This window comes from Phyllostomus discolor, chromosome 12 (genome assembly GCF_004126475.2).
Source record: "Phyllostomus discolor isolate MPI-MPIP mPhyDis1 chromosome 12, mPhyDis1.pri.v3, whole genome shotgun sequence".
Taxonomy (NCBI): domain Eukaryota; kingdom Metazoa; phylum Chordata; class Mammalia; order Chiroptera; family Phyllostomidae; genus Phyllostomus; species Phyllostomus discolor.
This window is the reverse complement of record NC_040914.2, coordinates 73,320,480-73,345,120: the sequence shown is the minus strand read 5'-3', so window position 1 is coordinate 73,345,120 and position 24,641 is coordinate 73,320,480. Positions and strand designations below refer to the sequence as shown.

Here is a 24,641-nt window from a genome sequence, read left to right as displayed (position 1 = left end):
TCAGTGGAGCTGGGCCTTCATGTATGTGTGCCTTGCAGGGTGTGACTGCTTCTCGCCACATATGTGGTCACGAGCCCACGGCTGTGGCTTTCCAACCTGGGCACTTGAAGAAAAAACACTAATTAAATCCATCAAAATAATAATCAGGCCCCTGGCAGAACACTTCACAAAAACACCCAGAGCCCCGTTCTGCGGGGGAGGAGGTGGGGCCTCCGAGGGCCAACAGCAGGCAGAGAAACAGCTGGATGCCTGGGCCCATGCCCGGCCCCGACCTTCCCATGCCGCCAGGGGCCCACGCACGCTGCACGAGGGGGCTGCACCGCACCGAGCTGCAGCACAAGCACCTAGGCAGACGCGGTTTATAAAAATCACTGATTTAATAAATAGCAAGGTCCTTCTGTCCAGGGGCCTCACCGTCTGCCCCAGAGCCCGGAGGGAGGGAACGTGTAGGTGTGAGTCCGGGCCGAGCTTCCCACTGGCTCCCCAGGCAGCACTCGGTGAGTGACCTGGTGCTGCGGCGTCCTGAAACCAGCCCTCTTCAGACATAAACATATACCTAAAAACATGGTTACTTAGGGGAGTTTACACTGGTCGGGTCCACTATACAGCTTCACAGTGAGCCTGGGCTTTCTGGGCTCTGGAGCAGAACTTCTCACATAGTTTGAGGAGCTCTGACAAGACGAACACGGAGGAGGCCAGTCCGGTCAAGAGCAACAAGTCTGTGGAAAGAGGAGGAGAGGGGAGGGTCAGAGAGCACAGCTCGTCCTCCCACCACCAGCCCCGCTCTGCCCAGGACCCTGCCAGCGCTTCCCTGTGTCGGGGCAGTGCCCAGCATGCAGCTGGCTGCATGTCTGCCGGCCACTCTCAGGGACTGACTGACAGAGAGACGGGCAGGGGGGTCAGAAACTGGGCCCCAGCTGCTTCCACTCCCCCGAGCCTCCTGAGCCAGCTCCACAAGGACCAATAGCCATTCCAGGTGGTTCAGGGCAAGGGGCAGGTGTGCTGGGTAGTGGGCATGTCACCAAGGTCAGCACCTTCTGACCATTGCTTCTGGTCCCAGCCCCCCTGACTTGTACTAGTGGGTTAGTCCCCAAAGTCTCCCCTGGGGCCCCGCTGTGGCGTCTTACTGTTCGGACCCGCCCCCGACCCCTGTTGTCAATGGTGCGTGACACCAGTGTTGCCCAAGCACAGCACGGTGTTTCCTTCAGAGCTGGGGAGCTGCCTTAGTGCCCAGGGATCGGAACACCCAGTAAAATTTGGGGGCTCTTTTGTCTGTGCCCACAGGGTTTTCACAGCAGACCTACCCAGACATTGCTTTTCAGATTTTAGGGAGAAAGAGCCGACATTCCCCAGTCCTGCCTCAGCCCCCTGTGCTCTGCCTGGGGCTGCCTCCCGTGCCTGCCCCTGTGGGGCTGGCCAATGGAGAGCTCCGGCCGGAAGGGAGGGAGGAGGCAGGAAGTGGTGTTTGCCTCTGCTCCCTCCAAGTGTCTGTGGTCAGTGTCCCTCTCTAGGCGACTTCCTCCCCCTCAGGACCAGACCCTCCTCCCACTCCTGCTCACTATCATCATGGCTTCAGGCAAAGGAGGTCAAGCCCCCTTGGGCAGCTTCGGAAGAACGAACGAGGGTCTGTGGGAAGCCTAGTCGGGGATGGAGGAGAGCCCCGGGGGCTCTGGACCAGGAACATGGGCTTGGCCCCTAGAGAGCTGGTCACTAAATCCTATCACTTTAAGCAAGAACTGCTGGGTGGCTGACGCCCTGTCTGCAGGTAAGCAGGTGTCTAAGTCACACTGGTCCCTGTTTAAATCCCCCACTGCTTGTGGGGGACAACTGACTCAGCTGGGGCACACGGCATGTCACAGGCTAAGCCCAGACTGTCACTGCATTTGCTGCCTATGCTCTGAGCCTCCTTGCCCTGTGGGGACCAAGATGCTAAGTCCCCTTCTGCCCTGGGCCATCCATGTCCCCATCATGTGACCATCCTACCCAGTGTAGGCACCGGTCTGTTCCTTTGGGGATGGAATGGCCCCAGGTTGGGACTTAGCAGCCCCTCTCCCCAGGTGCGTGATCACCACGGTCGCTGGGCATCCCGTCCCCTCCTACTCACCGAGTGCCCCCAGATTCTCCGTCTGGAAGACCTTCTGCAGGGGTGGGACGTAAATCACAGCCAGCTGCCCTAGAACTGACCCGAGCACCGAGTAGAGGAACATGTGATTCCGGAGGAAGCCGATCTCGAATATCAACTTGGTCTGCGGGAGAGGGGCACATGACCCCCGCTCAGACAAGGGTGGCTGTGTCCGAGAGCCCCCGGGTGACTGCGGCAGGGACCACGGTCTCTCACTGGGAACACAGTTCAGTTCTACAGGGAAGGAAGCCGAGAGGGCCCCGAGGGCAGCTCTCAGGTCTCACCTGAGAGCGACAGGTCAAGGCATTGAAGAGGTCAAAGAACACAAAGCAGGTGAAGGTCATGGTCGTGGTACGCGGGGTGCTCGCCTTGTCTTCGGGGATCTGGAACATAAGCGCATGGAAGGAGGGGATGCAGCCCCTTCACCAAGAGGCCGGGGAGAGAGGGAGCACCTGTGATCGCCACTCATGTCCAGGCCACAGGACTTAGGTTTACTGGGAATTGATCAAAACCTCCCGTTGTCAGCCTTGAGTCAACTGGTGTGACCCAGAAGTGTCTCCCGATCGCCCCGCCCCCAGGACTGGCCCCTCTGTCAGAACCTGGGAGGGGCTACTAATGGGCCCTGATGCTGGAGGGGAGAAACCATGAACTAGGAAATGGAGTGGCCCTTCCTCCAGCAGGTGACGCCTCTACGGTTACTTCCACATCACAGAATGTCACTCCTACAAGGAAGGCAGAAGGACCCCCACCCCACGGAGAACTGAGGCCTGTGAGGCTGAATGAACAAAGCCACCGACCCCTCCCTGGCTCTGGCCCTGCTGGTGGGACCTGCCTCAGGTCCTGTTCTGGTTGACATGGAAGGGGGTGGGGGGTGCTGGAGCCGAAGGAGAGAAGGTTCTGGGCGTGCTCCTGGAACTCTGCCTCATAGAGGTGGCAAGGAATCGCTCCGGCCCAGGCAGCGGGCCTCATCCCTGCTTGAGCTCGTCTGTGGGCCAGAGGTTCCCACAGCCTCCCCTGGGGGAACAGCTGAAACAGGGCAACTCAGGAGGTCCTGGCGGGGCCTGAGAATGTGCAGTTGTCACCAGGTCCTGGGGTGTGGGTGCCGCCGTGGGGACCCACACTGAGGACCTGGCTTTACAACAGGAAGGCCTGTGTCTCTCCCTGCACCAGGCTAAGGACACAGCTGGACAAAGGCAGGGCCTCTGCCGCTTTCCCGGGCAGGGGCAGAGTCTGGGAAGAAGCAAAGCCGCTCTCAGGGCGGAAGGGTGGCCTTCCAGTGTCCCATCCCCCTTCTTGCACACGGGCAATTGGGGCGAAAGGTCTTTGTCTAGATCACTGGGTGGCTTGGGAGGGGGCTCCCTGAACTTACAGGCCACAGAAAGATGATCCCTAATAAGATCCTGCCAACTATCACCTCCAGGAATAAGACAGGAGTTTCTTTTAGTAGATTTCAAAGTATTTCCTGGTGACAACAGGAAGAAGCAGGAGCAGGTGTCCCATTTAGAAAAAAGTATGAATTCTTTTCTCTGCCCCTGAGGCCTCACATCCCTCCTGCTTTGTCCCACCTCTGCAAAGGCAACTCCTGGGGCCCCCACCCCACAGCAGGACGGCCCACCCTGCTTCCCACACGCCAGCTTTGCATCAGCCTCACGCCCGGGCACCGAAGGAGCCGAGCTAGCAAGGACTCTCCTCACCTCTTTCCAGAAGATGAAGAGGGTCCCGCTGATGATGACAGAAGCCGACAGGAGGATCTTCAGGATGAGGGCTCTGCTGAGGATCATGTCCTTGACATTCCTCGGGGGCTGCCGGAGGGTGTCTTTGTCCACCGGCTCCACCCCCAAGCTGCTCAGAACAAAACGGGAAACTTTGGAATGAACCACTGAGAAAGGCAGCTTTGAAAAGGCATGAAGCAGTTACACCTAAAAGGAAACCTGGAGCAGAGACGTGCTCAAGTCACCGTCAAAGCCACAGCCAGGATGGGGAGGTGGCAAAGGCCTCCCTGTTGTCCCCTGTGGGCCAGAGCTACTCCTGGCCTCACGGGGACCTCCACGCCCTCTGTGAAAGCCCACCCTGCCCTTCTGACCCGTCCCTAACTGCCCAGCCCCTTGGCTCACTCCAGGGAGCCCCCCACAGCCTGAACCCCAAAGGCAGCCTGCCCACCTCCACCTGGACAACCCGTCCCCCTCCCGGACACATCTTGATCTTTGACCACACCTAGTCATTCCTCTGCTCAATTTCCATCACCACACGCAGCCCCAAAGTTGGGCCTGGCCTCTCGCAGCCGGCCGGGAGAAACAGGAGCCAGGCCCTGCACACCCCAGAGCTCCCCGTCCATGGAGGCACAGCCGCCTTGAGCCGCCGTGGTGTGGGCTGCTGAGGAGGGAGCAGGGTGGGTGAGGCCCCGCTCTGAGCAGCTATGGCTGAAGTCCTGGCCCTGTTCTCAGGAAGAGCATGTAGGTGAGGGAGCCCTTACTCTGGGCGTGGGAGGGGACGACCAGGTACAACCCTCTTTCCTCCAGCAGCTGTCACTGGTGGTGGTTAAATTAACAATAGTAACGATAAATCAGCTACCACGGGAACAACACCTGCTGTGCGCTCAGTCATAGTGAAGCGCTGTTTGCCTGCCTTGGTCTTCCTCACTCCAAAGCCCGTTCTCTCTTCCCCATCAGCCGGCCTGCCTAACTCTCCCTTCTTGTTCATTCAGCCAGTAATTGGCTGCACCCCCCTGTATGCCAAGCACCTGGGGGTCCTGAAGGGAACACAACAAAAACCTTGCCTCTGTGAAGCTGACGTTCTAAAGGGGAGACGGACTGTGCATAATCAGATAAGCAAGGAAATACATGTTTTCCTGTCTGGGGAAAAATAAAGCAGGGTAAGGTGACTAAGAGTGAGGAGGCTGCTGTTAGAGTAATCAGGGAAGACTTCTCGAAGGCAGTGCCATGAATGAACAGGGCTGGGCCATGCAGCTAGCCCAGGGAGAGCATTCCAGGCAGGCTGTTCCATTACTCCCCACACTGCCTGCCTAGGTGCTTCCCCGTGTCCAGCACATTCCACTCGCCGTCTCTCCCCCAAGTGCGCCACACGTAAGTTTTCCGGGCTCCTTAGGGCCAGTGATAGTGCGTGTCCACCCCTAGCACCGGGCCCCTGTGCAGAGGAGGGGTGCAGTGAGCGGAGGCTGGCAGAAGCATCCTAGCCAGCCCAGCGCCTCACCTCTGTGCGGGCGGCCCGTCCATGATGATGTTGATCCACAGGATCTGCATGGCGTTGAGGGGGCTGGGCAGGTTGCACATGGTGGACAGAGTGATGAGGCTCAAGGCCGAGATGCTCCTGCAGGGCAAAAGCGGCAGGAGAGGGACCCATCAGCAGCTGCCTGCCCGATGCAGGTGCAGCCCCCAATGGCACGGGGAGAGGCTGGCCTGGACTTACGTGCTCAGCTGAAATCGGACGAAGTTTTTGATGTTGTGAAAAATCCCCTTGCCTTCCTCCACCGCATTCCTGCAAGGGATGAGAAAGCATTTATTTGCAAAGAAGGCCTGGTGGAAAGGCAACTCTGGCAGCTGCTAAATGAAGCTGCTCCTGGTACCCCTCCTTCCTCTTTCCCCTCTCTGGCATTATTGGGAACACACTGGTGCAGAATGATGATGTTCCAACAGGCTTCGTCAGCTGCCGGAGACAGGCCCCTCAGCCAGGGTCGCCCTTCTGTCTGAAGCCTAAATTAATCTGTCATCCGAGCCTGGGACCGCAGCCCCTGCCCAGGACCCCTGAAGTGCCTCACGTGCCTCTGTGATTAACCACTGATGAGAGGCACAGTCAAACCAATGAAATCCAATAATTAGATCTGGGGCACAGCAAGAAGAGAGAGATATGAGGTTGAAAACGTCATCATTATATTGTTAGAAGGCTCCTTGTGAAAGTCCTTGAGGCCCTAAGGTAGGAGAGAACTGTCTAACCCTCCCCTTTTTCACTAAAAAGTTTTGCAAAAGAACTAAAGCTGTAGCGCTAGATATTAACTACACTTTCTTACCAGGAAGAGCTGTTCTAGGAATTCCTAGGGTGAATCCATGTGTAAAGAAAAGACCCCTTTCATAAAGTCAGCAACCCCACCAAACTTCAGAATTTGTTCAGATTTTTGATATTAGGTTGGAGGAAAGATTTTTCCCCACTCCCATTGTTGTAATTTACATAAACCACTTCCGTGTTAATGACCTGGGCATTTCTGTCCAATCCCTTCTCAGTGCGTGAAATGTACGTACCACGGCAAACACAACACTAGACTCAAACTGAAAATACTTGTTTCTCTCAAACTGAATACATTTATTTTTTAGTGCTTTTCATTTAACACTAGAGTGTGAGCATTTCTCTGTCATTAAAATGTTCTTCAAAATGGTTTTGTGATGGCCACACTGTAGTCCCATCTCTCGCTACTGGCATTTAGGGACCCAGGATTCCCTGTGCACGGTGCTGCAGCTCGCACGCCTCTTGTGCACATCTGACCCAGGCGTTTCTATCAGTGCGCACGCTCGGGTTCTGCTGCGCCTGTAACACTCCCCTGGTGCTGTCTGCCCCTACCCAGGGTGGCCCCCGTGGCTCTGCTGTAAGTGGTGTTTGGGACTGGGACACGTTGTATCTATAGATCAGCAGGTTAGGGGACACAAAAAAAGTGTGGTTTACCCACACATTTTTGCCACTAAAAACACCTGAAGAGCAACTTACATGATGGCTGAGAAGTCATCGTCCACCAGGATCATGTTGGCAGCCTCTTTGCTGACATCGGTGCCCGTCCGCCCCATGGCGATCCCAATGTCCGCAGACTTCAGGGCCACGGCATCATTCACCCCATCCCCGGTCATGGCCACGATCGCCCCTGACTCCTGCAAAGCCTTTGGAAAGAGCAGGCGAGGGGAAGCATGTAGCCTGAGGCCCTTCCTTCTAGGTCCTTCCTTCCCCCCTGATGCTCTGCTGTCCACACCGCGTGGCTGACGGCAGAGTCCCCTCTCTGAATGGCACTGGAGGCACCTGGCGGGAGTCTGAATCCCAGCTCCACCCCAGTAGCTGTGGGAATGGGCAAGCTTTGAACCTCTCAACCTCAGTTTTTCCATCTGCCAAATGGGAGCAACAGTCCCTCCTTCACAGGGCTGTGGGGAGGCCTAAACTCAGACTGTGGATGTGACAGTGCCCCACAGTAGCAGAGGCTCGGACGTGTTATCCATCACCGTTAACAAATAATAATCAACTCGTCCCCTGAGCTACGCAATGCCCAGCATTTTCTTCAAGGAATAACTTGAGTAGAAATTTACTGTGCAAAACAGAAAAAAAAACCCCAAGAATAACATAAAATAAGCAACACGAGTCAAAGGCTAAATTCTCAAAGTGTACACATGTGAGAAACCACACACATTTTCAGGACTCATTCCAGTACTTTCAGCTTTTGATGCACAATCCGAAAATCAGATCCACTCTTTATTTGGCACCATGTCAAGAGCGTCACAGGCCTGGCTCCCTTCGATCCTCTCGCCAACCTTGTGAATTAGCGGATGCCATTCGTGGTACCCCACTTGACAGACAAGGAGACTGAGGCCTGGAGGTAACTGACAAGAATATGCCAAAGAGCACCTGACCGATGACGGCCAGCCTCTCTTCACTTCCCCTTTGCATCACCTAGCTCCTGCCCCTTGATTTCAGTGCATGGGGTAAAGGGCCCCAGTCCTCCCCTCCCCAGAGGCTGGGTAAAGGGCACCGCTGAGGCAGCTGCCCTGGACCTAGGGAAGGAAGCCCCAGCTCGAGGATGGCTGGGCTTCTGCCATCGTGGGCCCTGGGCCATCCTGTGGAGCAGAGCCGTCACTGCTGCCCTGGACTTCACCCTGAAGGACACGTGAGGCAGAACCTGTCCCTGCACACAGCTTACCTTTATGATTTTGAGCTTGTGCTTCGGGCTGGTCCTGAAGAAGACAGATACCTGTATACAGAGGTGTGAAAGAGTGGAGTCAGCGAACACAAAGCTGGGAACATCCCCCCTCCACCACCTCCCAGTGGCCCCCCCGGGAGGACCCCACCTTCCCGACACGGTTAGCCAGCTTGCTCTGCTCCATGCTTTCCACCTCCTCCCCGGACATGGCGCTCAGCTTCCCGTTGCACAGGCCGATGTTCCTTCCTGCGGGGTGGGAAGAAACCATTCCGAGGGCTCGCTCCGAGGCCTGAGCCTGGGGTCCCTTCCCCAGCCTCACGCCTCCCACCTGACCTCAGTCCCTGCCTTGGCCTCGGAATAACAAGAACAAGACCATGATGGCTCCCATTTACTGAGCGCCTGCTATGTTACATGATCTAATTCCATCCATGGAATTAACCTAAAACAAGGGCCTCCTGACCCCGCACCTCAAAGATCAGGAAGCTGAGAGGGAAATAACTTCCCTGAAGTCACAGAGCTGGTCATACTGGAACCTGACAGGGTTCTGGCTGGCTCCACAGTACTGGGCTTCCTCACGCCAGAGAGGCAACAGAACCAAGGAGTGACAACCCTCACATTAGTAACAAGGGGAGTAGTGGGGACAGGGTCGCTAGCTCTAGCGCTCTGCTGGTGAAGAGCCTGAGGGTCAGAGTGTCCCAATGGTTTGCCAAGGGTACTCAGCTGGTGGCAGAAACCAGGCTGGAACTGTACACAGGGGCCGATGTTGCCTGTGAAGGTGAAGTGAGATCATGGATGAAAAGCCCCGGCACATAGTAGGTTCTCATTATATTGGGTTGACCAAAAAGTTTTTTTTTCTGTATGATGGCTCTAGTAGTGCTTAGTTGTCTTTAACTTCATTCAAAACAATTTTGTTAGACTGTATTGTGACAGCTGTCTTATCAGCATGCATCTAAAAAACTATCAAAATTGGTGAATTTTTGTGTAGTCATTTTAGTATTGAAGATAGAAGAAAATATTCAGCATTTGTGGCATATTATGGTTTATTATTTCAAGAAAGGCAAAAATACAAGTAATGCAAAAGAAGATGTGTGCAGTGTGTGGAGAAGGTGCTGTGGCTGATCAAAAGTGGTTTGCAAAGTTTTGTGCAGGACATTTCTCTCTGGACGATGCTCCACAGTTGGGTGGACCATTTGAAGTTGATAGCGATCAAATCATGACATTAATTGAGAATGATCAACATACCACATGGGAGAGAGCCTACATACTCAAAATATCCAGATCAATAAAGTTATTGGTAAAAATGAAAAAAATGTCTAATATTTTATGAAAGAAGCTGAATGAACTTTTTGGCCAACTCAGTACATGAAGTCTCCACTTTTGGACAATCTGCCAGCATTTTAGAGACAACAGTTTTAACGGTGAAATGCAGGCACACAAATCCCAGAATCTTTCCTGGGTGCAAGGCCAGCACTCCTGACTGGGATTGCTGTGAATTAGCAGAAGTGGTGCCCCCACTGTAAAGGATGGCAGGTCCTTCCCTCCTCGCCCTCCCCTTCCCCTGTTACCTATCGCCAAGGCCGTCTCCAGGGCATCCCCCGTGATCATCTTCACGGACACACCGGACTCGGAGAGAACCTGCACCGCTTCCTTCACGCCAGCCCTCGGAGGGTCGATGATCCCCACGAGACCCAGAAATGTCAGCTGCCCCAGCTCGGGCCCAGAAGCCAGGGCCAGCACTGCAGAGAGACGAGACCCACGGGAGTGTCACGGAGGGTGGGGGGCAGGGCTCGAGGACTGATTTTTCCCCCAGGCAACCCCGGCCCCCATTATGTTGCAGTCCCTCCTCTGTCTGTGAGGGGCGAGGGCACTGAGCTCCCGACTACAAGGGAGGCAAAGGTCTTTGCAGTGGTCGCCGATATGCAGGGCCTCAGTGTCACCCCGAGAGGGTGCGAGAGACACGCTAGAGACAACTTCTCTGGCAGGAAATAAGACCTCTGTCCAGCGGTGGTGTGCAACCCTCACCCCACCCCAGCAAGAGTGGCCATGAGGCAGCCTGTAAGACAGCCTACGACGGGACATTTCTGACAGTTGTCCTGGTCTTTCATTTACTCTGCTCTCATTTTGCTACCTCCAGCAGGCTGGGGGAGCTGCTACCAAAGGTTAAGAAACTGTGTGGCAGGGTAACACGGTGAGAGGGCTCTGTTGGCTTGTCTTGGCCTTGACGCTGTTTCGGTGGCATAGAAGCCAGGCCAGCTCCCGGGGGCGAGTGCTCCGAGAAGGGTCGGCACTGGAAGGGACCTTACTTCGTCACCTTACCGATAACAGAGGGGCCTGTGGCCCAGCAGCCCCCAGCTGCGCCTGCCTAAGGCAGGTGCCATGTGCCCGTGCTGAGGTGCTGTCCTCCCTTTCCCGCAGCTGTCCCCCCCCCCACCCCCCGCCACTCTTACTGGTCAGCAAGCTGCCAGCGATGTATAATCTGCGCTCTCTGCAGGGGGAGAAACAAGGCAACTGAAGCCCAATGCTTCTCATTTTCCCCGGAGGGAACACAGGTGTTCCAGAGTGTTTCTAGACACTTTCTCTGAAAACAGGCCGACAAATGATGTGGTAGGAAACTTGGTTTGATGTTCTGCCCGTCGGGAAAGGCATTGGCCCTGGTGCAGGAAATTGGAAATGGCCAAGGAATGAAACGTCTGCCTTGATTTAAAAGGGCTCTAGGTTTTCCTGACAGTAAGCGATGAGTAAGAAGACCAATTGGGAAAATTGGTTGTTTCTGGGTGTCCCAGGCACCTGTCTCAGAAAACTCAGGATCAGGGTTCCACCTCTTCTCACACATGAGCCAGGTCTGGACTAATGGGTGTCATTTGGTGGGTGGGGGATCCCTACAAACTCCATACTTGCTCTACTTTCATCAGCACATTGCGTGACTGCTGTTCTGACCAATCACCTTATTGGCTAAGGACCCTGCATTAATGAGCTTGAAAAGTCAGTGTTACATGCGGACTTAAAGCTTGGGGCTGGGGCCACAGGCACTGACCCCGCAGGCCAAGTGACCCCATCTTCTTCTCCTCCTGCTGGCAGAAGGATCTCTGTTGGGGTGTCAGGGGCAGTGGGATGCCCCCGTTGTTGTATGTGGTGCAGTAATGGATCACTTCTTCGAAGGCCCCCTTCATGAAGTAAATGTCTTCCTGCTCCTTGAAAAAGACAAAAGGAAAAAGATCTGTCGCTGGAAGCTTCAGCTCTCAGAGACTGTCACCTCAACCACAGAGAGATGTTCACAGCAGGGTTCTTTACAGTGGACTGTCAGCTGTCCCTGACATAGGGCACATCAGGTAAGTCACAGGAGAGCTGCACAATGGAATACTATACAGCCCATAAAAAGAAGAGGGCTGATCTTTGACCCCTACCACCCCACTCTACATTAAAAGTCACCTTGTTAATGTCACTTAGAGTATCCAGTACATTTCATTAATTGGCCATATCTCAGCCAGTGTTATGTTTTAGGTATGTGATTGACTGCTAGATATCTACTCATATTTCAGAATGTTCTATCCCAGATTCTTAAGGGGAGTTACCTCTGGTTGGGGATGGGTAGGGAGAAAAGAAGGGAAAAATTATAAGGAGCTTCAATTTTTAAAGTCACATTTCCATCATTTTTTGATGAGGATATATTAGAATTGCCCTCAGGGGGAGATTTGAAGGTACTAAGACATTCAAAAATAAGCCATGACTCCTGTTATGCACCCAGAATGTACATGCCCGCCCCTCACGGCAAAGGCCTGGGCTGAGCTGGTCGAGCTGCCTTCCGCCCTGAATGAGATGGGAAAGCTCAGCCTGGACTCGACACAACAGATCCCAGAACGAGCGGGACAGAACGGGGAAGGTTGGAGGAGAACGTGGAAAGTAATAATAAAGCTTCTTTTAAAAAAGCTTTTTTCAATTGTAGAAAATCTGAAAAGCCACAGGAAATTTTAAAATAAAAAAAGGAAAAAAAAAAGACCAGTTAGCTGCCTCCCACCCAGGGACAGCCAGGAACACGCATGTGTGTGCGCCTGCGAGCTCTCTGTTCACACTGTTCGTGGGGGACCCCCTTCGGGAATGAGGGCTGGTCCCCCATGGTGACGGTTAGCTCAGGTGTGTAAAGAACTTAGCGAGGGGATGCGCAGGAAGGACCCGAGTTAGCAGTGGGGCCGATGTCTGCAGCAGAAGCATACAGTTGCTCCGGCAGGACTGACTCGACAGCTGCATCCCAGGCCTGCACGTCTCACATGGAACATGCATCGGAGTCCCCAGCGAACACCAGTGACTGGGTCCCAGCCCTAGAATTTCAGGAGTTCCAGGGTGGAACCTGAGAACCTGCATTTCTGACAACTCCCCAGGTGATGCTGATGTGCTGGTCCAGGAACCCCACTGGGGGAACCAATGATGCAGACAACAATCCCAGAAGAAGACCCAAGAGAGTCAAAGACGTAATTGCTATTGACTGTATTCTCATGTATCTGGAGCCTCGTGGAAGTTGCCAGAGACTTTAAACTGTTCTCCCTGATGGTTGCATTTTGCTTGATTTGGGGGCAGGGGGTGGCGGAAAGGGCAGGGAAGCAAACTCACCTCATTCTTGGGGCTGCATCTCACCGCCATCCACTTCTGCTCCGAGCTGAACGGGATCTCTTTTTTTCTCACATATGAATCTTTAATATCACTTAAGTCCATCTAGGATAATAAAATGAGACACTTTCAGTGAGTCATTCTAAAGCAATCTCTATGCAAATCTCAGTCCATTTAAATTATTCATTATTCAAACTATCTTGGGCAGATGAGAAATCCAAGCAGTTAGCTCACAAAGAAAGGCCATTTGTGGTCGAATGTCCCAACCAGAAAAAAAAATTTCTCTTTTCTCTTGTCTCAGGGACAGAATCACATGGTCTTCGCAATAGCTTCCAGCTGAAACCTGCTCAGCAACAGAAGCCTGCGGGGTTTCTGTCAGAAGAAATGTTCAGACTTGAAGATGTCGCAATTTCCCAAAAAGGGCCTCTGGGTTAGTGGGGTGGCCTGTTGTCACAGCCTGGGGGCCTTGCCAGGCCTGACACTTGCTGGCTCTTCGACAGTCTGGGGGCTGATTAGCTGATAGCCCTGAGCCTCAGTTCTCCCAACCGTACACCAGTCCTAACCTGCACATTTCATTGCCCCACAAGGGGTGAAAATTGGTCTAGGTGGGGTGCAAAAAATCTACTTATTCTACATAAAGCATAGATATGCATGTAGTGTATGAATAGATACACCACCTATCTGCAGCTTTGAACTTCCATGGAAGGAGTGATTAGAAAAAAAAGTCTGAAAAGGCTCCTTAGGAGGGTATTATGGGTTGCACTGTGTCCCTCCAAAAGGGGTGTTGAAGTCCTCACCCCAGCACCTGTGAGTGGGATCTTATTTGGAGAAAGGGTCACTGGAGATGTCGTCTCAGTAAGACGAGGTCTTAGGGCAGGCCTGACCCAGTACGACCAGTGTCCTGGGGAGAGGAGGATAGTGGCCATGTGAGGAGGACAGCACTACGTGAGGAGGATGGCACCATGTGAGGAGGACGGTGCCATGTGAGACTCGGGCGGAGCTCAGAGGGATGCTCTGCAGACCGTGGAGCACTTGGGATTGCCGGTAGCAGTGGGAGAGGGAGTGTGGCCTGCTGACCCCTTCGGTTTGGACTTCTAGTTTCCAGACCGTGCGAGAATCAATTTCTGTTGTTTGGGGCATGCAGATTACAACAGGATGCTGTCTTTTGGCAACGCTAGGAAACTGACACAGGAAGTGAGGTGAAGGAGAGGTCTGAGGGTGAACCAGATGACAAACACAGTGAGTACTCGGCACCATGCCTCTCACACTTCAGCTGTTGTTTATTTTATTTTAAAAGGTATATTCAGAAGTCCCAAACCAGGCCCCCCAAATAGTTTGGACCCATGAAGGAGTGAAACCCTAACACATAAAGAAGAGAGGGTTCTGGAACCTCTGTCCTCTCTATGCTGTCCAGGGTTGGCAGGGGGAGCAGAGCATGGACTGCATCCTGGGGATTTCTCGCCTGCTGTGACAGCCGGGCCAGCCGTCCCTCCCTGCATGCAGTGGGAGTTGTTGAGTGGGGTGGCCCTCACCGCTTTGAAGGGGGCAGTAAGTGCTATTTGGTATTACTGACATTCTGGAGAGAATTTCCAGAACGGAATATGGAACAGAATATGGAACAGAATATGGTGTAGCCATGTCTTATAGCGCCTCATTTACCTTCACAGGGATGCACGGGAAAGGTAACCCTTCTCCGTGCTCATCCACCCACCCAGCATAGGCTCCTGGAGCACCCCGTGCCGGGCTGTGACACGGGCAAGGGGCAGAGATGAGGGGCCCCGGGTCTTATGCTGGGAAAGAGACAGGGGAACAGATGGAGACAGGACAGCGTGGCCACTCGGGGTGCCTGGGTGGGCAGAGGTGTCCACAGAGGCGGAAAGGCAGGGAACTTGAAGAGAGTGTCTGAGGCAGCCGTGAGAAGAAGGGTTATAGCACAGGAGGCAGCGGCTGGAAGCGGAGCGGCTGGGAAGAGTGAGCGGGTCCACTCCCACAGGACAAGCACCCATGGGTGGGCTTCTGCCTCGGCAGAGGGGACTGATTGGACCTCTTCTGTCCTTTGACCCCTGTGCACAAAGCAGAGAGGCACACCCATCAACCCCCCCACCCATCCCTTCAGCCCTCGTGAGCAGCCGCTCCGCGCCGGGCACTGGGCCCTGAGTGGAGAGCGTTTCTGCCCAGTCGCAGAGCTCAGGGTCTAACCGCTGAGCCCTGGAACCAATTGAATGTATTCAAAGGAAAAAAAATATTTCCCACCTTCATAGCCAGGGCGATCAAGGCACCCTCCGTGGGCTGTCCCATCACGGTGTTTTTCCCGATGACAGCGTTGTTGGCGACACAGCCTGCCTGAAAGGAAGGGGGAGGGGGTTCTGAATGTCTGTAGTTAATTTTCGGAGCCCGCACCCTCAGGGTCCTGGGCTCACTCGGGCACAGGACAAAGTCAGACACTGAGACTTGAGCCACCTTTGAAGCTTGGCTGGGGTGGGGGTGGGAGACAAGATTTACTCCTCAAAACACAGCGGGGTCCCCGCACTTCAACACGAGCGCAGTAAGTCTCGCTGACTCTGCTGCGTGCTGTTGGTCTTCAAGCCTTCCTGAGGAAACGCGGTGGGGAGGCAGGCGGCCTGGTGGGGACCGATACTGGGCGTGGGGCTGCTGTCGGGGTGACCCAGTGCCCTGGGGTTAGACAGTGGTGACGGCTGCGCAGCTTTGTGAATGTACTGAAAACGACTGAACTGTATACTTTAGAAGGGTGAATGCTGGGGCATCTAAGTTATAGCTCAATTAAAAACAGTAATGGAAAAGAAACACACCGAAGAGCATGGGGGAGGCCCAGCTTCCCTCCCTCGCTGGCTGGGTGATCTTGGGTGCTCACACCACCCCTCTGAGCCTTATTTCTTTCTTTATTTAAAGAGTGGCCTTCTGGTTGGCTACCAGCAGGAGGACCACTCTCTCTCTTTTTTAAGGTTTTGTTTATTTATTTTTAGAGAGAGAGGAAGGGAGGGAGGACGAGAGAGAAACATCGATGTGAGAGAAAAACATCAACAGGTTGCTTCTCATACATGCCCCGAACGGGGACCTGGCCTGCAACCCAGGCATGTGCCATGACCAGGGAGCGAACCAGCGACCTCTCACTTTGCAATACAACACCCAACCCACTAAGCTTGGTCAGGGCTGAGCCCATTTCTTAATCTGCAGACTATTGAGGTAACAGGACAGGCCTCACAGGGTTGCTGTGATAAGTAAGTGGCCCTGGAGGTGGGGCCTGTGAGGGGCGAGTGCTCATTAAATGTCATAAAGACAGCTGGGCTCAGGCATCTCAGAGGGCACTGCTATGCGGGAGGACTAATGCACATCTCTGGGAGGATGCGTGTGGCTGGTAATTATGAGTATTGACAATACCAGGAGGCAGCACACATCACGTGATTATCGTCCAGCCATCACTGAGCTCCTTCTCTGTGAGGGCTGCTCTAAAGCCTCTCTGGCAGGCAGCAAGGTGGACAGAGGGCTCTAGTTCTTCTCTTGCCTCTAATGTTTCCATCTGTTTCCAGGGCCACTGTGACAGCCTAACTCCTGGGGGCGGCCCCACCAAGAACCAGTTGGGCCAAGAACTGTTCCTCTTTTCAGAGCGAATCCCCATCAGCTCCGTTCTAAATGCATATTTCTCCCATGGTGCTATTTGACACTTACCTCCACTAATTTCCCCACCGAGACGTTGGAAAACTCCTTAATGACTTCCTTTGACGGTAAAAGACAGACTGTCCCTTGGCCATTGTACCCAACTCCGCTGACCTGCAGGGCAAAGGGACAGAGAGGATGGCATCAAATGTCAAAAATACGCTCCCCAGGTTGACCCCTAGTATCTTTTCTGGGGCTCCATCCCAAGGACAAAACCCTAGCTACAAACAAGGCTTCAGGCATGAAGACGCTCCCGGCAGGGCTGTGCATTAATCAGAGTAACCGCCGGTAAACTGGGATAATTTTCCTCAATGGGATATTCTGCAGCCAGGAACAATTCTGGTTAAGAAAACTACATCACAGCACAGAGGAGTGCTTACGTTTGGAACGGAGGCAGGCAAACTTTTTCTAATACAGTCAGAGGGCAAACATTTTCGTATTTTGTCCATGCAACCTCTTGTGACGACTCAGCTTCACTGTCGTGACGCAAACGGAGCCATTGACAACATACGAACAGAAGGGGGTGGCAGCAGGCCAACAAAGCCTCATTTACACAAACAGGCAACGGCCTTCCGGCTGTCACTGCTGGCCCTTGGTGTGGAATATTTTGTGAAAAAAGCAGCAAGATACAAAATTGCACATTCAGGGAGCCAATGCACAGGTGAGACTCAAAGCCACAAATGGACTAATCGTGGTGAGTTTACATGGGAGGTTATGGATGATTGTTTTCCAGCTTTTAATTTTTATAATGTGCTCATCATTAAAGTTAATGAAAAATAAAGGTGGCTACCCGAAGTCAGTCATGCTTCATGTAGCTACTGGTAACGAGCGGTTTGCACAAGGTAACCGTATTAGTTTTGTCCTTATTGTCTGGAAGACTCCCTGTGCTTTCCCAGGAAGAAAAGGGGCTGGCAGGGCACACGCGTGTCTTGAACCTTGCGCGTTCACACAACACCCACCTCAGCATGGAGCCCATCAGACGTCACAAGCTGGGTGACAGTCATTTCATTGGCAGTCAGAGTCCCCGTCTTATCAGAACAGATGACGTTGCAGCAACCTGGCACAGGGAACATCAGGATAAGGAGGAAAACACAGCCATCACCGCAAGTTTCAGGCTTATGAAATACCCAGGTTGAATCAACATGGCACCAAAACATCCATTCAATGCAATTGATATGAATTCAAGCAGCGGGAGTCCCTCACCTAAAGTCTCCACGATCGGTAACTTCTTCACAATGACCTGCTTCTTGGCCATCCGCAGCACGCCCAGGACCAGCGTGACCATGACGACGATGGGCAGACCCTCTGGAATGGCGGCCACAGCCAGGCTGGGTGGAAAGGCCAAACAGATCAGCTTTCACACACACTTAAGAATGTTATGAACTCCAGCTGGGATCGGCAACAACTTTACCTGGAGAAACTTGTCTCTAGTGTCCCCAAAGTCCCTGTTCTTGTCTCTGTTCCCCATGCTATGATGCACCTGTCTCCTTCTTCAACACCCATTGTTCTGAGCTCTATCCCTGCAAGCCCCTGATTTTGGGAAGGAACCTCATCTACCAGCTATCCACACTTGAGTATGAACTAGTTTGCCAATTGTTTTGCCTCTTTAAGTGCTTTTGCATTTCAATTGCTCTCATTTATTAAAGAGAAAAGTCTCTGGGCCCTAGGACAGGAATTTCCAGAATCAGGCAATAAGTAGAAGGTGGAATATTTTGGTTCAGAGGCGCCTCCCTTAAATTTCACTTTTCATTGGTCTAATGGTTTGGACACTTCCGGTGAGGAAGCCAGACAGGAAATTAAAATTGAGGGAGGCAAAGTGACACGGCTATGCCTTTGCCTGTTGCAGCAGATCTGTTTTGGGGTATCCGTTCTCTTCTTTATCACCCCTCCAACTCTTTCTGTACCTGTGACCCTGCTCTCCCATAGCCGTGGTTGATGGGATTAGAGGAGAACATGTGATCATCGCTGAACCAATAAGCTTCTCTTTTTGGGGAATCTGAACTGGGATTGAGAACATGGGTCCCCCTCCTGTGGGCAGTGTGTCAGCATGGGATAGGCTGCTAATAAGGGGCTCTTTCTGCCCCAGTTTGGCTCCAGAATCGGGGTTGACTACTCCCTGATTTCCCATCCGTGAGCAGGCCCAGCAGAGGGCTGGTCAAGGGCCAGCTGACCTCAGGCCAGTGGGGGAGGCTGGAGGTGAGTGAGGGGGAGGGTGCTTTTGTGCGGAGCTGCGCAGTGAGCGTCACCGCGCCACACCCGCCACGGTTCGCCCCCCGCACTCGACGCTGCAGCAGAGCCCTGCAGGCCTTCAGTGAGCTTCTGCTGAGTGAGGGGACACACCGTGAACGCGTGGCGGGCATCCAGGCCCACACCAGCCTCACACATGGCAAGCTCTCTATGTGGGCTGGTTAATAATCAGAGAGCCCAGCTGAGGAGGCCCATTCAACCAAGCCAGACATATGTGTTCTGTCCAATCTAAGACAATGCTGCTTGTGAAGGACACCATTATCTTGTGTACCATGAAGAAAGAACTAGACACAGCCAATTAATCAGCAACATGGGACTTTATCACGTCACTTATAAGAAGTCTGACTTCAGAGAAGTTAAAATGTGAAAAAGATGTGCATCTTAGAATCAAAGAAATACAGTACATGATGGTGACCTTTTACCCAGAGACGGTGGAGCATTCAGTTACACAAACCAAGGTGACTGAACGTGGCCCAGGGGCTGTGCCGGTTTCTATGGTGATGATGGCAAGAAGGCTACGAAGGCTTCCTTGGTTTTATGGTACAGGCTGACAAGACCAACTGAGCAAACATTTCAAAGGCTAAGAAGGGGATTTTCCCCCTATATGACATGGGAAGGGTGATTTTGTACCAAGAGGCTTTCATAATTAAAAACAAAATGAATCTACAAACTAGTAAAGACTAGGGTGGGCCAGGACAAGCAATATACCTCGGGTCGCCCCGAGTGTCACTCAAGGCAGAGGGAGTTGGGATAAATGTTTAGGAGAATGATTCTCATTTCATCTATTTTTGGAGAATCTCTTCCTCGCTGGCTACCCTGCCAGTTCTATATTCTAATTTGGTCATTCTGAGGGACTTGAATTCTGCTAAAAACCTCCTTGCAAAATCACAAGGGAAATGAACAGTCAATTTTCTCTGAGTGGCAAGTTTCCCACAGATCAAGGAGAATGCATGAGACAGAAGGGAACGTTAAGACGGAAATTAGGTGTGACCTTGGGAGGGAGGACGGGGATGGACACGGAAGGCCTTTTTGTTGTTTACCTGGAAATACTGAGTTGCCATTTGGCTCATGGAACTTTCTGTGGTCATAAATGGGCAACGGACTGTCAGTAGATGGGTGGATAAAACAGCTACGGGACATTTGCACAACGGAATACTACTCAGCCACAAAAAAAGAAAATTTTACCTTTGCAAACAGCATGGGTGGGCCTGAAGAACATTTTGCTAAATAAGCCAGTCAGGGAAAGACAAATACCATGTGATTTCACACATATGTGGGATCTAATGAACAAAGTGAACAATAAGCAAAATACAGACAGACTCATAGAGAGCAGGCTGACAGCTCTGGGGTGGTAGGGGGACCAGATGTGGGGGAGGGATTGAGCAAAAAAGAAAAAAAGAAAGAAAGAACTCATGGACACAGACAACTGTGGTGATTGTGGGGTGGGGGGAATGGGTGGACATGGAAAATGTATAGGGGGATAAATGGTGATGGAAAAAATTTAAATAAATGAAAAAAACAAACAAACAAATAAATTTTTTTTAAAAAATGGGGGTGGGCTCTGGCTATTGTGGCTCAGTGGATTGAGCCCAGGACTGCAAACCGAAGGGTTGTCGGTTCAGTTTCAGGTTGGGGCACATGTCTGGGTTGCAGGCCAGGTCCCCATTGGGGGGTACTCAAAAGGCAACCACACATTGAGGTTTCTCTCCCTTCTCTCTTTCTCCCTCCCTTCCCCTCTCTCTACAGATAAATAAATTTTTTTTAAAAATGGGGATGGGACACATCATTTTTTCGGGGAGGCTCTTGAGCATCAGGGCACCTGAGCACTTGGGAACCTTGCCTCAGAAGGCTTAGTCACCTGAGCCCTCTTTTCAGGGGCTCATCCTTCTTCCCTGGCCCTGCTTCTTGCTGGACCCTGACTGCGACAGTTTCCCATGGCAGCCTCACCACTCAAAGTGCGCTTCCTGAGCCAGCAGCATCAGTAGCCCCTGGGAGATTGTTAGGAATGCAGCGTCCTGGGCCCCACCCAGACCTCCTGAGTATGCCCACCAGTAACCAGCGTTGCACAGGCTCTCCCAGGACTCTGGGTTTCTTAAGCTAATGTCAGACCTCCGCTCTGCAGTGAGCCACTTGTGCAGGATGTCCTTCCTCGATGCCAACTCCCCTCCCCACAGTGCAGCCAGCTGCTCACTCCCCGCTCCCCCTCCTCCCACTCCTCTGAAACAAGCTGGGGGTCCCGCTTCCCATCACCTTCGGTCTCTATGTTAAGAAAGGCCAATGATGTTCATCTCTCTGCTCCAAGAGAATGGTAGTGATGGCCTGGCCTGGTCAAGAAGGACTCCGATGAAATCATGAGAATCGGGAGAGAAAGGAGCCCATCATCTTCCCCAGAGGCTGTCCCTTACCCGACCCTACCATCTCGTTCTGCTCACCAAGCCCAGCCCCAGTCACGCCTCCTGGTGTCCCCCAGACATGCCTGCGCCTTCCCACCTCCAAGCCTCTGCCCATGCCCTTCCCCTGCCCGAGGGCCCTCCCTGCTCTTGCCTTAGCGGGCTCCTTCTCATCGCTCCAGCTCCAACTCCTCAGAGAAACCTTCCCTGGCCACCTTTTCTGGGTACATCGCCTCCTGTCTCTCCGTTCATCTCTGACCCTGCATTGTTTCCTTTGTAGCACTGATTGTAAGTCATAATTATTTTATTAACATTCACTTAAATTGTTTACATTTACTTTCCCAGTCAGCCTGCAAACTCCACGATCCAGCTCTAGCATCACTGGATGATGCAAGCGGATAGTCAACAGGTGTCCCACAAACACCTGTAGGGCACACGAACAAACCAACCACTGATGGCTGCCAAGGGTGGGCAGCAAGGGGCACTGCCAAGAACCTGGCTTTGGCTCAGAATGTAGTGGGTTTGAAATTGGTCTCTTCCACAACCTGATTCTGTAACTATGGGCAAGTGTGTTACCCTTAACCTCGGTTTCCCAATCTGTGAAATGGAGCCCATGGAGCTTTGTAATACTGAACTGAGGTCACGAGTTCCACTTGCGCTCCTCCCCCTCACCACAGCATCACTAGACCCCTGTTTACACCCCCTTCAATCCCTTGAAGACTCTAGAAGTGATTTCCCACTGCTCTCTCCATTCGCATCATATTCTTGGCAATTTCAACATCCGTGTCAATGGCCCTTCACACCCACCCAGCTTGTACTTCCTTGAACTTGCTCCTCTGTTGAGTTTCTCCGCAGCAACTTCTGCTCAGTATTGTGGGTGAATTGTGTCCCCTCACAGAGCTGTTATTGAAGTGCCAACCCTCAGGACCTGTGAATGTGACCCTATTTGGAAATAGGGTCTTTGCAGATGTGACTAAGTGATCAGGGTGTCCACCCTAGTCCGGTATGACTGGGGTCCTTAAAAGAGGAGAGACAGACGCTCAGGGAGAGGCCATGTGACAACAGAGGCAGAGACTAGAGTGAATCCATGAGCAACACCGGAAGCTGGGAGAGGGCATGAACAGATTCTCTCCTACAGTCTCTGGACAGGGCATGACCCTGCCAATGCCTCAATCTCCAATGCCATGCTCTGAGCATGAGATGGGTTTAGTGAAAGCAATACAGTTAGGTCACGTGGTCAGTACAGACACTAACACAGAAGAGTAAGTGGCCATCAAAAGCTCCATGAATATGGTTTCTATTTTTTTATGCCCTTTATCACACCTAACTGCTCAGGATATAAAGTTGGGAATCCACAACTGACGTGAGATCACAGCCTGGTACTTTCAGAACACCCTGGGCTCCGTCACCTGCAGCCTCGAAAGCCCTTTCTCATGGCCGCTGCAGAAATGCAAGGATGAGCCTGGTGCGTTCCAGGAAAAACAGCCTGAAATCCAGCAGGACCTTCTGGACAGCACAACAGCCTTCTTTTCATGGTTCCAAAGTGTTTGGGAGCGAGCGTGCAAACCCTGGTGGCAATCCACTTATTTATAGACTATTTAAAGCAAAAATCTGAAGACAATGAACTGTTAGCACAGTTTTTCATACTGAGAACTATCTTTTTAAGATATTCTGATGTGGTTAGGATGTGTCTCATCCTAGGACTTTTTTAATGGAAAAGGTGGACTTTATTTTTGGGCTTGGAATCAGTTTCAGATGGGGATTTTCAAATGTCTGTCATCTCTACTTTGCTTTTATGATTTTTGTTGCACTTGCATGCCTTCTGTATTCTGAGTACATAGCATTCTTTAAACCAACTCTTCTCTTTTATCTTTCGGTTTTAAAAAAAAATTCATGCCCCCAGGATTTGGTACTAATGAGATTTAGTTTGTTAAAGAAATGGCAAAGTGTCTAAAACCAAAGACTTTTCTGATTTCCATTCATTTGGAAAACAGCCACAGAACAGTCTTGAAAGAGGACACACACCTTTGCATGCGCTGATTTTGCCAGCCTGCCCCTGTACCAACTCGCACGGTGCAGCGAGACCGAAAACCAAGGCCTCGGCTGCCTCAAAGACTTGCATTTGAACCTGTCCCGTTGCTAACCAGCAGGTAAGGGGCATCCCTTCATTCCACACAGACAAGCTTGACCAGGCACCAGAGACACGTACACCGAAGCCTGAAAGCGAGGTTCTGCTGCCCGCACTGGCCAGCACTAGGGAGGCAGCACCCTGCGACCTCCAGGACCCAGCACAGGCTGGGGGGCCCGGGCCACTGGGAGTGCATCGCTGTGATGTACTGTGGTGACAGTTACCGCACAGATGATTGCCAACAGTTGACCTTGACATATAAACCAGAACGGCCCCAGGGGTCCTTGTAATAACAACCTTTGGTGCTTTTTGTTGCCCCTTTTGGGATATAATTCCCATACCATAAATCCCCCCTTTTAAAGTGAGTTTGTAACTTGGTGGTTTCTAGTATACTCAGAATTGTGCGACCATCACTAAAATCTATTTTAGAGCATTTTCGTCATCTCCGAAAAAGCCCCGGTAAGTTAGCAGTCACACCTCATACCCTCCCCCCCAGCCCCTGGAAACCAGGAATTTAAGTTCTGCCTGTGGATTTGCCTATTTTGGACAGTTTCTGTAAATGAAGTTACATAATATGTGGCCATTTGTGTCTGGTTCCCTTCACTTAACATCACGTTTTCTAGGGCCATCCGTGTTGTAGCAGTGTCAGGGCTGAATCCCATTCCACTGTGTTTTTAATCCGTTCATTGCTTATGGGCCTCTAAGCTTGTTTGCATCATGGGTTTGATGTGCTCTGTATATATTTTTCCTCACAGACATTAAAATAATTTTCCACGTATCACCTGAAGCATCTTGCTGACACCAGCAAGGAGGTGGGGAGCGGGGTCACTGTCTGGAAACCATGGGGCTTAACATGAGTCTAGGAATGCGTTGGCTTTTCTGTGTCCCCGAGGGATCATCAACCGCCCTTCTGCAGGGACATATCCAGTTAGTGACCATCCCTGGCATTCTGCCTCCCTTGTCTCGGTGAGCAGCCGTGGGAAAGCTCGGGCAACTTCAGCCACTGCGCGGACCCTGCTCCCTGCCTACCTCTGCATCATGCACTGGGACCTGGGAGTGTGACTGTCGCTTGTTAGAGCCACCATGTAGAGGAAAGGCAGGTTCCTTGGGCTTAAAGTCAAGGGCCCTGATTCCCAGCCCTGCCATCAGCTGTGTGGCCTCAGTGCCATGTATGTCCCTTACCCTCTCCTATAGATTCCTCTGTAAAAGAAGGACCTAGACCGTACTTTAAAGGAATAACTGGAGCAAACACATTGTGTGCTTCGGATGGTTGCAGGGACCCACACCTGCTCTCATGTCCTCACCATGACCCCAGGAGGGGCTGTCTCATCCCTCCCATTTTACAGAGGGGAAGACTGAGGTGCAGAAAGTAGACACTTGCCTAAGGTCTCAGAGCTAGCAAGGAGTAAGGCTGGAATTGAACTCTAGGCAGGCTGGCTCTGGAGTCCACATTACTAGCCAGAAAGATCCAAACTCAAGGGCAAAAAAGTGACAGGAATGGGAACTCCAAATCATATGCTTCCATGCCTTTTGCAAGCTTTCCCTGGGCTCCCCCGCCTGTCCGATGGTGTG

The 24,641-nt window shown here is 52.3% G+C and overlaps 1 protein-coding gene across 1 annotated transcript in view; it reads right to left on the bottom strand.

Moving 5' to 3' along the window:
• Window positions 1–482: 482 nt before the first annotated feature.
• The window catches only part of ATP2C2 (ATPase secretory pathway Ca2+ transporting 2), a 62,007-nt gene continuing 37,848 nt past the window's right edge, over window positions 483–24,641 (bottom strand). The window contains exons 12-27 of the mRNA XM_028502020.2: window positions 17,508–17,632; window positions 17,264–17,361; window positions 16,317–16,418; window positions 14,883–14,972; window positions 12,633–12,734; window positions 11,062–11,218; window positions 9,593–9,763; window positions 8,176–8,273; window positions 8,028–8,078; window positions 6,836–7,002; window positions 5,549–5,617; window positions 5,333–5,449; window positions 3,817–3,964; window positions 2,407–2,505; window positions 2,105–2,246; window positions 483–719 (exon numbers count right to left, since the gene is read on the bottom strand). Coding sequence (XP_028357821.1) covers window positions 601–719; window positions 2,105–2,246; window positions 2,407–2,505; window positions 3,817–3,964; window positions 5,333–5,449; window positions 5,549–5,617; window positions 6,836–7,002; window positions 8,028–8,078; window positions 8,176–8,273; window positions 9,593–9,763; window positions 11,062–11,218; window positions 12,633–12,734; window positions 14,883–14,972; window positions 16,317–16,418; window positions 17,264–17,361; window positions 17,508–17,632 — 1,855 coding nt within the window. The 3' untranslated portion in view covers window positions 483–600. The remainder of the gene's footprint in view (window positions 720–2,104; window positions 2,247–2,406; window positions 2,506–3,816; window positions 3,965–5,332; window positions 5,450–5,548; window positions 5,618–6,835; window positions 7,003–8,027; window positions 8,079–8,175; window positions 8,274–9,592; window positions 9,764–11,061; window positions 11,219–12,632; window positions 12,735–14,882; window positions 14,973–16,316; window positions 16,419–17,263; window positions 17,362–17,507; window positions 17,633–24,641) is intronic.